Source organism: Penicillium riverlandense (genome assembly GCF_028828495.1).
Source record: "Penicillium riverlandense strain IBT 135883 chromosome Unknown utg000006l_segment0_segment0, whole genome shotgun sequence".
In the NCBI taxonomy this organism is placed as follows: Eukaryota; Fungi; Ascomycota; class Eurotiomycetes; order Eurotiales; family Aspergillaceae; genus Penicillium; species Penicillium riverlandense.
In genome coordinates this window covers 3,234,032-3,246,876 of record NW_026643197.1, presented here as the reverse complement: position 1 = coordinate 3,246,876, position 12,845 = coordinate 3,234,032, and the positions used below count along the sequence as shown (strand labels likewise).

The 12,845-nt window shown below is 51.7% G+C and overlaps 5 protein-coding genes across 5 annotated transcripts; 1 reads left to right on the top strand and 4 right to left on the bottom strand.

Moving 5' to 3' along the window:
• Positions 1-152: 152 nt before the first annotated feature.
• N7474_007516 (putative ABC multidrug transporter) lies at positions 153-4,460 on the bottom strand (the record flags this gene model as incomplete). Its single annotated transcript, XM_057198926.1, has 2 exons — positions 153-2,675; positions 2,727-4,460. The coding sequence occupies 2 exons, from the start codon at positions 4,458-4,460 to the stop codon at positions 153-155; spliced, it is 4,257 nt and encodes a 1,418-aa protein (XP_057052366.1).
• A 498-nt stretch (positions 4,461-4,958) lies between these two features.
• On the bottom strand, positions 4,959-7,424 carry N7474_007515 (uncharacterized protein; the record flags this gene model as incomplete). Its single annotated transcript, XM_057198925.1, has 2 exons — positions 4,959-5,210; positions 7,362-7,424. The coding sequence occupies 2 exons, from the start codon at positions 7,422-7,424 to the stop codon at positions 4,959-4,961; spliced, it is 315 nt and encodes a 104-aa protein (XP_057052365.1).
• Positions 7,425-7,577: 153 nt separating this feature from the next.
• Positions 7,578-9,171, top strand: N7474_007514 (MCT family MFS transporter; the record flags this gene model as incomplete). The annotated part of the gene is made up of 4 exons (XM_057198924.1): positions 7,578-8,463; positions 8,517-8,622; positions 8,671-8,946; positions 9,009-9,171. The coding sequence occupies 4 exons, from the start codon at positions 7,578-7,580 to the stop codon at positions 9,169-9,171; spliced, it is 1,431 nt and encodes a 476-aa protein (XP_057052364.1).
• A 150-nt stretch (positions 9,172-9,321) lies between these two features.
• On the bottom strand, positions 9,322-9,805 carry N7474_007513 (uncharacterized protein; the record flags this gene model as incomplete). The annotated part of the gene is made up of 4 exons (XM_057198923.1): positions 9,322-9,361; positions 9,429-9,494; positions 9,550-9,618; positions 9,672-9,805. The coding sequence occupies 4 exons, from the start codon at positions 9,803-9,805 to the stop codon at positions 9,322-9,324; spliced, it is 309 nt and encodes a 102-aa protein (XP_057052363.1).
• A 292-nt stretch (positions 9,806-10,097) lies between these two features.
• On the bottom strand, positions 10,098-11,745 carry N7474_007512 (putative MFS transporter; the record flags this gene model as incomplete). The annotated part of the gene is made up of 3 exons (XM_057198922.1): positions 10,098-10,976; positions 11,034-11,496; positions 11,558-11,745. The coding sequence occupies 3 exons, from the start codon at positions 11,743-11,745 to the stop codon at positions 10,098-10,100; spliced, it is 1,530 nt and encodes a 509-aa protein (XP_057052362.1).
• Positions 11,746-12,845: the final 1,100 nt, after the last annotated feature.

Sequence of the window (12,845 nt, the reverse complement as noted above, 5' to 3'; positions counted from 1 at the left end):
AGCGATTGCCTTTCAAGACCTCAAGTAGGGCGCGAGAGAAATGATGACGTTTATTCACTAGATGTATTATTTGCGTTAATATAAGAAACAAGTGTCTAAATCACTCCTGCCAACTCTAAAGAAACGCGCTCTATGGTTCTATTAAAAAAAGATTACTCCGCCTTCTTTGAGGCCTTAGTGCGAAGCTTCATCAAGACGTATACAAGAGCATACGAGCTGATAGCAAAGATGACAACAATCCCTGCGTCACGCCAGCCGTAGTAGTAGTCCTTGAGATTGAGCGTGTGGAGGTAGTCGGCGCCCGTGCGATATTCACACACGCGGCAGTCCCGAGTGGCATCGGAATTGGTCAGATTCATTCCACTTCCGATTGTTTCCATGAAGGTCTGCAGGTATTGGCCGCAAGTAGTACCGTCTGGGGGGTCAAACGTAGCGAATTCGGTCTCTTTGCAGTGTATTTCCGTGTCGTAGACGTTGAATACCAGCATACTGCCCATCAGATAGTTGAAAGGGTTGATCCAGTACATCCAGTACCTCCAGAATGCTTGAATCTGCCCGTACGGCACCAGGACACCACAGAAAGACACCAACATACCGATGATCAGAGGGTTGGTCAAGGCGGCAAAAGTAGCATTCGGCGCGTAGGCAGCAACGAACTGTCCGATTCCCGTGTATACAAACTCGTAGATCAGCATGACGAAGAAAGTGGCACCGGCCTTGCTGGACTCGCTGCTGAAGCCGACGGTATAGTACCAGCAAACAAAGTAGAGGACAGCGCAGATGCAAAGGTACGGGAACTCGGAGACGATCAGAGCAGTGACAAAGGCCTTCCAAGAATACATCTTGGACTTCTTCTCGCGAGTGTCATAAATATCACGCCGTTCGATGAAAAGGGGCTGCAGCTGATTGATGACACCGGGTGCGACGAAGATGAAGTTGAAGATAGTGAACAGGCGTAATTGCATGGAGCTGACGCTATCTCCGATCATCCAGAAGGTGAAGCCATTGAACAGGGCAGATCCGATGTGGAGGGCAAATTTGTTGTTCACGTAGTCGGTGTTGCGGAATAAGGCAGTGCTCATCCGCTCGGTTACCAATTTCGTCTGTTCCCAGATAGACGTGGCGAACTCACGGCCATCATCATGGGTACCAGGCGGCTTCGATGCGGCTGTTTCGATTATTTCATCCAGTTCCTTGACCACTTGGCCATGCTCTGGAGATTCCAACCAGACATTGTTCCAGTCGCGACCCTGAGACAGATGACCAGATACAACGTCAATCATGTGCTCAGCAGGGTTGGTGTTGGGCGGACACGGTGCACCGTAGCGCATGAAGTAATCTTTGACTGTCTGACCATTGTCGCCGATGTCGCCGAAATAAACCGTCTTTCCACCCTTAGCTAAGAGGAGCAAGGTGTCGAACTCTGCGAACAGCTGGGCGCTGGGCTGATGAATGGTAACAAGCACAGCTTGACCCACGTCAGCCAGTTTGCGCAGGAAACGCACTGTATTGAAAGCCGATTGACCATCGAGACCAGAAGTGGGTTCGTCCAAGAAGATCAAGATGCTGGGCTTCGAAACTAGTTCAACGCCAATAGTAACACGTTTTCGTTGCTCGACGCTAAGTCCAGCACCGACACGGCCGATCAAAGTGTCAGCAATATCGTGCAGCTCGAGCAGAGTGATAATGGTGTCGACATATTTCAGCTTTTCCTCACGGGGAACATCCCGCGGCTGACGAAGCAGGGCAGAGAACTCTAAGGCCTCACGGACAGTTGCAAATGGTTCGTGGACATCCAGTTGTTCGCAGTAACCGGCAGAGCGCTGGAATGAAACTGGCAACGGACGGCCGTCGACCATGATTGATCCACGGATGGTACCTTCAGTCTTGCGCTGGGCCAGAACGTCAAGCAAAGTAGTTTTACCTGCACCAGAGGCTCCCATGAGTGCGCCAAGCATGCCAGGCTTCACCCATCCATGCACATCATCAAGCAAAACACGGTCCCCGGAGGGAGTCTTGACGGTATAGCTGAGGTTCTTCCAGGTAAAGACAGAAGAGTTTCGCACCAGCTGCTCGTTCAGTTCGTTGTCTTTGAGAGATTCGGCATCGGGGCGCTCTTTGGTCTTTTCCTGAGTCTGAGACTCTTCATCACGCTTGACCTTCAGGGTGTGTCGACCCAGACGTTCACGAGGAATGACGAGGCAACTACCTGACTCAGAAGGAGATTGCCATCTGGAAGTAGCGACGATCGTTACGGCGACAAAGAGTACCCAATAGGCCCAGATGATACCGAAGTTCCGCCAAAGGTGGGAGTGGCTATACTCCAGCGAGCTCAGGTACTGGTCGCCGGTAAATATTGTGCTGTGGGGAGTCGCGCCACCAATGCCAGCACAGGACTGGTGCTGCGGGCTGTCATAGCCGGGACCCTGGGGTACCAGGTTGCCACCAATGCAGGGTAGAATCTTGCCGTGGAGTTCGTTAGACAAAAGGGCCTCGAACCCATATGCCAAAGGATCGATCCAGAATATCCATCCCAGCCATGGGTGCATCTCCGGCTTCTGAATTAGGTACCCAGTATACATAATCAGTGCCGCAATCAAGAATCCAGAGACCTTGGATGCACCATCGAAGGTGGTGAAAAGAGCACCGACTGCCCGAAACAGAGCAGTCATGCACTAGTATGGGTTAACGAGATTCAGCATGTGGGGGACAAATCCAGAACTTACCATTGTGGTCGCGAACACAACAATCCAGTAAGTGAAGAAACTGGCTGCGGACATCGTCAATCCCACCATGAAATAAACCACCAGCGAGAAGACGCTGATCTGGAATAGAAGGACGGGAATATCGGCGGTAATCTGAGCAATGCAAAAGGCGGCTGGATGGTACAAAGCAAAGCCTTTATGTTTGACAAGGACTGGGCGCCCACTGAAAGAGTCTGTCACCTCGGACATGGCCAGCAGACTGTTGTACAGGAGAGAAAAGAACAGAGCACCGGACTTGACAAAGAGACCGGCCGAGTTATCGGGAGCATCGTAAAAGAGAGAACCAGCAATCAATGCCTGGATCAAGGTCGCAGCCTGCTTGATGATAAAGGTCGCCTTGTCTCCCCACAGGATCTGATATTGTCGCACAATACAGGCCTTGACCTGCTCATTGAAGCTCACGGTGAGGGGGCTGCTCTTCGGCAAATTCTTGGCGGTCTCAAAAGCCACGCCTTCTTTGAACTCTGCAGTGCGGTCACGGGCCAGATCCGAGTCCGGGTAATCGTACTCGCTGATCATTCGAGAGTGGAGAGGCGACTTCTCGTACTCGGCGCGCAGCTGTTCGGCGCTGCGAGGAAATCGGTTCTCATACCCATCGCGAATACGGCGCTCGGTCGGAACGGTCACACCAGTGAGGAAGTCGGCGACGTTGGAGCCCTCGCGACAGATGAACCCGGCCTCTTCCATGAAGGGCCGCGCCTGCTCCCGAGGTCCGTAGTAAACTTGCTCGCCTTCATCTAGAACAAGAACCTTATCGAACAGATCGTAGATTCCGTTGCCAGCTTGGTAAAGGGTCACAATCGTTGAAAGACCAAGAGTATCGGTCAAAGCACGAACGGCTTTGGTCCATTCCAGAGCAGTGCTAGCATCCAACCCACGGGTACTATTGTCCCAGCAAAAGACTGAGCCTCGGGTAGCCATGCATTCCATGATCGAAACACGTTTGCGTTCGCCCCCGGAAACGCCACGCACATACTCGTTTCCGACTTTCGTATCTTCGGTATGCGGGATGTTCATGGCTTCCAGGAAAAACCTTTTCGACTCTTCATGGTATGCTTTGGGGGAGTCAACACCATCCGGTAGGTGGAAAGGCACTTTCAGTCGAGTTGCAAAATCCATGGTCTGACCAACTGTCAGGGTAGGGAAAAACAGCTCCTCCTCAGTATTCATGACAATCTGGCCTCGGTACTGCTTGGCCTCGTCGGGGGTCAACGAGCCGAACCGGACATCTCCCTCGATCGACTTGTAGCCCAGACGTCGGTTGGAGAGCATTTTGAGCAACGTAGTGCAACCGGAACCTGGACGGCCAAGAACCAGGAGCATCTCACCAGGCTTGACGCAGCCGTGGCTGTTGTGTAGAATGGTGCGCAGGGGAGGTTTCTGACGAGACTCTTTCACATGCTGAGGAATATTGAACTGTGATAGAGTGTTTTCATTAACAGCAGCCTCGGAGCTGATAACCTCGACATTGAGGTTTTTCCAGGTCACCCCAAGCTCTTGTCGTTTGAACCCGGAGGCAAGATCGCGTTCGTGTTGGTGTTGGAGATGCGACAGCAGGCTCCAGTCGTGCTCTTGGTTGGGCTCAGGTTGATTCTTTGGGGTTTCGTCCCCCATAACCGTGGCGGCGCTGTCTGTCTCATCTGTGATGCCGAGTGGACCCGCTCGGGATACAGCGAGCTGGTCAAGTCCTTCCATCGTGGATAAAAAGGAGGTTGATGATCCCCTGAATGCACAAGGGGGCCACCATCCTTTTATGTACTGTAGAGAATGGAATCTCCTGACGGCTTCTTCCGGGTGGGTCCACGCCGACCATGTTGACGGCCATCATCAGCCCCGAGCCCCCGATGTATATCAGCCATTAGGATTCCGACGTTAGATCAATGGTGGGTACATATTTATGGGTCAATCCCATGGAGTCGGAAGCAGATGATTAATCATGCTGAAACAAAGGCCAGACATATCCATATACGGAGTAATGCGTCGCAGTAGTCATTTCTGTTCGCAAGCACATCGCGCAGTAGGTGGGCCCGCCCAGGAATCAAAACGGGTCTGCCGCGAGCTGCTTCCGCTGAGTAAGCTGAACACTCACAGGGTTTTGTTAACGTGAACATCATATCGTGAGGTGTGAGATACATAAATTCCTGCAACAGGGATATCCTAGGAATACTCCGCCCGGTCTAGAGCTTATCTTGCTCAGATATTAAATGCTGGAGTCTGGATATCCGGTTTGGAGCTATCTAGAGCCCGCATCTTCTCGGAGTCTAAAAGTTCCGCTGAATCAGCGGAACCGGCCTGGAAATGAAATTTTAGCAATCGATCGCAGGGCTCCATGTGGCTCTGGCCAAGCACCTGTGTGGATCGGTCGGCGCTTGAATCATCCCGTCGGATCATGTCGCTGGACGTGTACTTGGATATGGGACACATAAAAGTTTTGTGCTCCTTGAGCTAATATATATTTTGAGCAGATACATAATTAATCTTACATGTCAAGATCCTCGAACTATCGTTTCCAATTTCTACTTCGATAATCGACATGCAATTAATAAACCTCGGATTTCTTAGCTTTTGCACGAATATATATTTCGTTCAAAATATGTAGAATTATATGCACAACCTCACATGTCAAAGGCGGGAATTCCCAGGAAGCCAACAACAAAAGCAAAACGCTAAACACATGCATATGTCTCGACCAAAGGAATAAATGGCAATTACTATGAGAGCGGTCATGATAAATTCCAGATGGGACTGTGGCCAGTGGTGAAGTAGAGCTGCTCACAGAATTTGAGTCCTGTCCAGGGGATTAGCATTAAGATCAAGCTGTGTCCATTTTTGGCACCAATTACCTTTTAGTCTGCATCAATGATCTGGAAACACATAACTCGAGCTATCTCCCATTTTCTGTTCAGCTGTTCCAGCTCCCGTAAGGACTGACGAAGAGATTGCTTATTCCACTCAGTAGAACAGGAAGGCTCGGTGTCAAGATCATACTCTGCTTGCATGAAAGAGCCGTATCTGGACGTTTGGAGAAGGGTTTGATCAGGGTCTGTGTTCCCAAGTACATCCAGTCTGTGCTGCAAATCGTCATGCACAGCATCCGCCGCCATGTGCTGCAAGGACGAGTATCCAATTATTCGGCGCAGATCCGGTTCCGCAGACCGGGCCTCTTTTTTGATCTTCTTAAAAGAAATCTCGCACAGTCGATATGGAAGAAGGTCGGAACCGCCTCTTTGAGTAGACTTTGGGAGTGGACTTGGGCTGTGGAATTGTTGAACGGGCTGGGTCTTGGGACGTTGTCGAACTTTTGATGGAAGGACCCAAGTAATTTGCCTAGTGTACTGCATTTTGAAGAGGTAAAGAATGTAATAAGATGGTGTTGGAAATGTAGAGTTAGTAGCATAGCTCAATGCCGGCTGAGTAGGCACTGATATAACTACAGAAGAGGAGCGGAGGAGGCTCGGCCGAAACTCGAAGTGACCTCATTCTAGAAGCAGTATAATCACCCCATACGATTGCTTTTAGTAGCGAAGGAAAAATTCGGAACCTATTATGGGCCAGAAGCAGCCGGGTGTGGCGTGTTCTTGCGCTGGTCGGGTGTTGCCGGCGGATCATGCACTCAAACGGATAATCCCTAACTACGGATGAAAATATTCGAAGATACAAGACAAGGCACTCCGAAACACAATTGACTTGTTAGTACTCGATTGTAGACTGGTATAATCTCGGTCCAGGCCAGTTCGTGCAGTTGGTGTGGTTTTAGGCGTTTGAATAGTGGCTTTTTGGCAGCCGAAGCCAATACCACCACACCCACTTCCTCCCAAATGGCAGAATCTCGACATAGAAGAGACATTCAGATTAAGCCCATTGAGTCAGGGAGATATTCCAGGGCGCTATTCAAACAGACTAAAGAATCACTTCATCTGTCATTTGACGCCGGTTGGTTTATAGGATTTGCCACCGGTCCGAGCACAGCCGGTCCAGACAGCCAACTCCGTTACCAAGGACCTTGAGTGGAGAGACGAATCATAACACAGAACCATAGAAATTCGGAGCTACAAAGACCAATAAATTTAGGCCCTAGCTCTGCACGGCCTATCAGGTGATACTATGAGTTCATCAACGTCGATGTGATCAGTCATGTAAAAGGCTATAAAAGTGCAAGGATTGGACATAGAAAGGTATGACTTCAAACAATCAAAAACTTCAAATATCACTCTCGAAATATTCCGGAATGTCTTCATTCGCCAATTTCCAAACAATGCTCGACGAACAGGTCGGGAGACTACCAAGGCCACCATGGCCACCAACTGCAGGTTGGCTTAGCCCACGCATCCCCATCGAGACGTTGGAAGTTTGTAACTAAAATGGAATGTTGCAGACAAACCGAAGAAGCAGAGACCTATTGCAATAAGCTCTCTGCGATTCCAAGGACCCGCCTGGGTCACTGCAGGTGGGAGCATGTATGCGACACTACACGGTACCTACCGGATCTTTCGCAACTTCCGCGGACTGAGATATATTTAACAAATTGACATCTCCACCACTCGTTGCATTAATATCTCAAGAACCATAATCCTGTTGCAATGAAAGAACGCATACCTCAAGTCCTCGATCGTAGTCTCCGTAAAGTCCAGTAGATTTCCGTGCCGCCATCCAACACATGTGGTGCGATAACCAACACGGAGTGGATTTTGTCGCAGCACTAATGCAGTCCCCGCATCGGCTTATCACCGTGACTCACAACACGAAGAGATTTCATTTCACCCAGCTCTGCGAGATGCTTCGCTGGTTCAACTATTTCATTGGGACAGCACCATGGAGATCGAGAACAAGGCGCCCAACGTGGATATCACCGAGCGACAGTGGCCATTAGCAAGCTCCAGCATAGCGCTAGACGGACCATCGGCAAACCCCGACATCCCTCACGATGAAGAAGCTCCTTTATCGGCCTTCTCTATCGTCGAGCCTCCAGCAGATCTGACCGTCATTACCACCACCGCCAGCACAGCGGCGAACCCGCATCTGCACCCCAACCTAGGCGACGTATTCCCAGACGGCGGAACGCGCTCATGGCTAGTGATCCTCGGGTCGTTCTGCCTGCTAATGGCATCATACGGATTAATGAATTCCGTCGGCGTGCTGCAGAACTACTTCGCCTCGCACCAGCTGTCCTCCTACTCTGCTAGTGCAGTCGGATGGATCCCCGGCATTTTCACGTTCTTCGGGCTGGGACTCGGGGTGCAGGTGGGCCCGATGTTCGATCGATACGGGCCCACGGGGATTCTCATTGCCGGCACAACATGCTATGTTGCGGGACTGCTGCTTCTGGCGGAATGCCGTCTGTACTGGCACTTCGTTTTAACGCTGGGGATTCTCAGCGGGACGGGCGCGGCGCTGCTCAGCACGGCGGCTCTGGCGACGGTGCCTCAGTGGTTTGAGCGGCGGGTTGGTCTGGCGATGGGGGTTGCGATGGCGGGCTCTGGGTTAGGTGGCGTGACGTTTCCGCTGATGCTGCGGGCGGCGATTGCCCGGGTTGGGTATCAATGGGCAATCCGGCTGCTAGCCCTGCTGGTTTTGGTGATGTGTGCGCTGGGGATCGCACTGGTCAAAACTCGGTTGCCCAAAGGCAGGAGTAAATCCACCATTAACCTGCGTTATTTTCAAGATAGCAGGTTTACATGGTTGACTTTGGGGATATTTAGTAAGTTTGAACTGTGAAGTTCGTGGCGTTTGGGCAGGCTGACTAGGTCGCAGGTCTCGAGCTTGAAGTCTTCGCCGGGCTGGGTCTGTACCCAACCTATGTCGTGATGCAGGGGTTCAGCACGAGCACCAGTGTCATCCTACTGTCCATATTGAACGTGTATGACTCTCCCACCAAATGCACTTAATACTAACTGACGTCGGACAGAGCCTCGACCATGGGCCGATTGATCGCCGGCGCTGTGGGCGATCGATATGGACGAATCAACACCCAGACGGGACTAATCGCACTGGGCGCAATGGCCATTTTCACCATCTGGCTACCCTTCGGAAACACACTGCCGGGATTGTACACGTTCAGCGTGCTCTTCGGCCTAGCCTCAGGTTCCTTCCTCAGCCTGGCACCCGCGTGTATCGGGCAGATTTCCAAGGCCAGCGAGGCAGGCGGCCGATTTGGAATTTGCTATTCGATTGTCAGCCTGGCGTATGTGCTTTGCCGCCATTAGATTCTCCGAGTGATGTGCATGTCGCTAACACCCCAGCCAGAACCCTAATCTGTGTCCCCATCGGCGGAGAGATGCTTGAGAAAGTCGGCAAGCGAGCCATGGTGGCTTACCTGGGTAGCGTGTTGATCCTGGCGCTGGGCATGTTTGTGATGGCGCGATGGGCTTGTCTGAGCTATCGGTGGCGGTGGCAGGCGAAGATCTAACCCGTGGACGCATTGAGAACAAAAATGGAATTAGATTCAAACTGTCATGGATATGAATGGTGTCGCACAGGTCACTATAGATATTTTCCGGATTTTCCCCCAACGCAACACTGTACAGTAAATAGGTGGAATGAAAAGGTCACCTCCTGGTTAATTCTGCTCGCCGCCTTGACCCTGGGTATACTCCTCACTGTGCATCGTCAGTATCCAGGCCGCCAGGCACTGCACTGCTGCGAAACACTCAATCTGCCACTTACATGTGCTTATCCAGCTCATCGAGATGCTTCTGCGATTCCTTCATCTTCTTCCGAAGTGACTCGAGTCTACGAGCATTTAGCATTGCACAACATAGTCGACAGTAAAAAAAAAATTCCTTACTTGTCCATCTCCTGCTTCCGAATATACATAGCCTCTTCAGCGGCCTCGCGGCGTGTAAACTGGTCCTTCCTGTGGGGAGAGTCAGAGGTGCTGACGTCATGCACTACGAGTCTGGCACGGACTCAGCTAGGAATCCCCGCGGCTTGGGAGCTCCAGTGTCGCCCGCGCCCATGATTGCGGGAGCTGCCGAGAATGAGCGCAGAAGTAGTAGGGAGGTCGCAGGTCGGATAATGGGGCGAATGAGGGTGGACTGCATGGTTACTCGGGTGTGAGCCAGGAAGAAAGAGAGAGGAAGTGAAGGTGTCGATCCGGGGAAAGTGGAGAGAGAGTGGATCAGGTGACAGCATTGATTGATCCGGTAGGGAACTCGGGTTAGGATTTGCACGAGGCGGTTGTGAACGGTTCGCTATCCATGTGTTGCCACACAGAGCTTGCATCCCATAAAGAGTGAACTATAGGAACTACCCTATACGACATCTAATTCCGGAATCAAGATAACAAGACTCATCACGTGCTTCAAATTATAGCTCTCTAAGACAACAGCATCGTTACAGCACATAGCGGAATCCCTTTTGCAAGCGCCGCGCAGCAGCAAGATCAATCCCCTCCACCTCGGCTGTGGTCTGTAGCCGCTTCAATTCCTTAGGCGTGAGCTGCAGATCTTCGTTCTCCAGCCGCTCCTGGCGCTTGTTGAGCATGTTCAAGTTGAAGTACATGAACAGAGCCATGAGGAAGCCCAGAGTCTGCAACCCAATGCACACGCCCAGCGCGATATAGTAGTGTCCATGAAACGTCCGCTGGTAAGTATAAGGGGTCCAGATACTGGCGGAGTTGCCAATGGAGTTGATGAATGCATAGGCCGCGGCACGCTTTGCCGGCGGGCGGGGCAGCGAATTCGCAATCCACGAGTATATGGTTCCATTTTGGGCAAAGACAAAATTCATGAGGAAGAAGGAGAAGTAGCGAGGGCCGAACGAGTTGGTGGTCATGAAGATGATAAAGCCAATGAACGTGATGGGGATCGGGTACACGAAGAACCAAAAGCGAATGCTCAGTTTGTCCGAGAGCCACGAGTGCCCCAGACTGTAGAACACCATAAAGATGTACGGAGGTGCCACCAGCAACAGAGTGATAGTATCGTTATATCCCAGAGTTTGCACCAGGGTCGGGAAGAAGTTCTGGAAGCCGGAAGCTCCTGTAATGCACATGTACGCGATCGCAAGGGCGTAGGTTTTGATATCTGTCATGGCAAGCTTCAGACCATAGAATTGGCTACCACTGCCCTTTTCGTCGATATCGGCCTCGGCCGCTTCGATTGCGAGACGTCGGTTGGCGACATGGCGCATCTCTGGCGAGAGCAGGCGCCAGGTATCGGGGAAATCGGGGAGGATAAAGCAGATGATGACTCCGATAAAGCAAGTGATGCTCTATATTGGGTATGATTAGTCTCTCTCCATTCAAGTCCAGGTTTTGGCGCCACTCACCCCCTCTATAATGTAGAGCCACTGCCACGCATTCATTCCACGCTTTCCAGCCAGTCCACTCAGAATGCCAGCCGCAATAAGGTTGCCAAAAGCACCGCTAAGAAGCGAGCCCGAGTAGAAAATACTCATGCGGAAGGCCAGTTCTTTCTTAGTGTACCATTTGGAGAGATAGAAGAGGACACCGGCAAAGAAAGGTGCCTCCACGAGTCCCAAGATGAACCGGCACGCAACGATACCTCCATAGCTTGTGACCTGACTGGTCAATGCCGACACCAGACCCCAGGCACAAACGAAGAAACCCAAGTAAAGCGACGGTCGGCCCATATAGTTGAGCATGAGATTCGATGGAACCTGCATCAAGATGTAGCCGACGAACAGGATCGAGAGACCGGTCTCATATTGCTGGCCGGTCAGGTTGAGATCTTCTTTGAGACCCTGGACCTTGGCGGCTGCGTAATTATTCCTAGCCACGAGAGTCAGCGTCGGAGAAGCGGCAGAATCATGCGGACGTGTGCTTTACTTACCGATCGATGTAGTTCATCAGATAGACTAGGATGACCAGAGGCATGATCAGGGCATCGATGCGCTTGCGCAATTTGCGCTCGACCTCTTTTTCCTCCTCGGTCAACTCGGCCAGATGGACCACCTCTTCGTGCGTCATCTCGGCCTTTGCGCCCATCGCCTCCGAATCGGTGATTACATGTTCCGCCATGGTTTATAGATGAGATTCAGGTTCACAGAGGCAACAGAAGAGCTGGGGAGGATAGTTGTGGAAAAAGGGAGACGCGCTCGGCTTTATACCCTCGGCCGTGCGCCGCGGTCATCCAGCTTCTGAGGGCTGGGCACGGCATTCTTCATGCTTTGAGTCCGGGGAAACGTGGGGGGAGTTACGGTAACTCCACGAATGAAAGTGAAAAATGCGGGGAAACTAGGCATCGTCACTGTGATAGGATGATAATCGAACCCCCACGCTGGAGCAGCCAGTTACATCGGTGGAGCAGATGAGCCACTGACTCCGTGAAGAAAGACGGAGGTCACGAAGATGATGCCGACCTTGGTAGGAATATTTCGATGCCTTGCTCGGCTGCTGGGGTGACCCAACGGACGATGTTGTCGCGGTGGTTGATTATGGGGATGATGCTGGTGGCTGCCATTCTTCCTCGGAGTAAATCCGCGATCGGCCGTGGACCCTGCTTTGCATTTGACTTTGTGCCGTGTTGTCTGTGCTTGGCCCGGCGGCACACCCTGGATTCGGCAGGTCGCTCAGTCTGTTTTACCCGGTGAGGCTTGGACGGGCCCCTGTTATTGGGAGCCACAGACGCTGCAGCTCTCTGCCTGGACGGAATGACATCCCACGTCGCCCCATCGCCTGGTCGCCAGGAAACCTTACCTCTTGCCACAGCTTGCTCCGGGGAGAAACTCTTTCTCCCCCAACTCGCACTTTCTCCGTGTTCCTCGCTCCACTCAAGGGCGATTCAACTGCTCCTGTCTTCTGGGGATGTCCTTGGCACGTGTAATCGTATCAGGTGATGGCGTGATGATAGAGGATCACTGTTGACTCGCAGTCCACCAGCACGATTCTTGGCATTTTATTGTATAACTAACTTACTATTGGAATCCTGTATTAATTACGACTTCACGCGTTGTTTGTTTTCCAACGTCCTTTGCAGCAGATCATCGTGATAGGTGACCCACTTTGGTTTAGTGCCGCCTACGCGACTCTGAGACGCGGACCTGATGGACGGCGTCTACACCATCACCCCCTAATCTTGAAAACAATCTAGACCAACCCATTTGACAGTTTGGTAACAC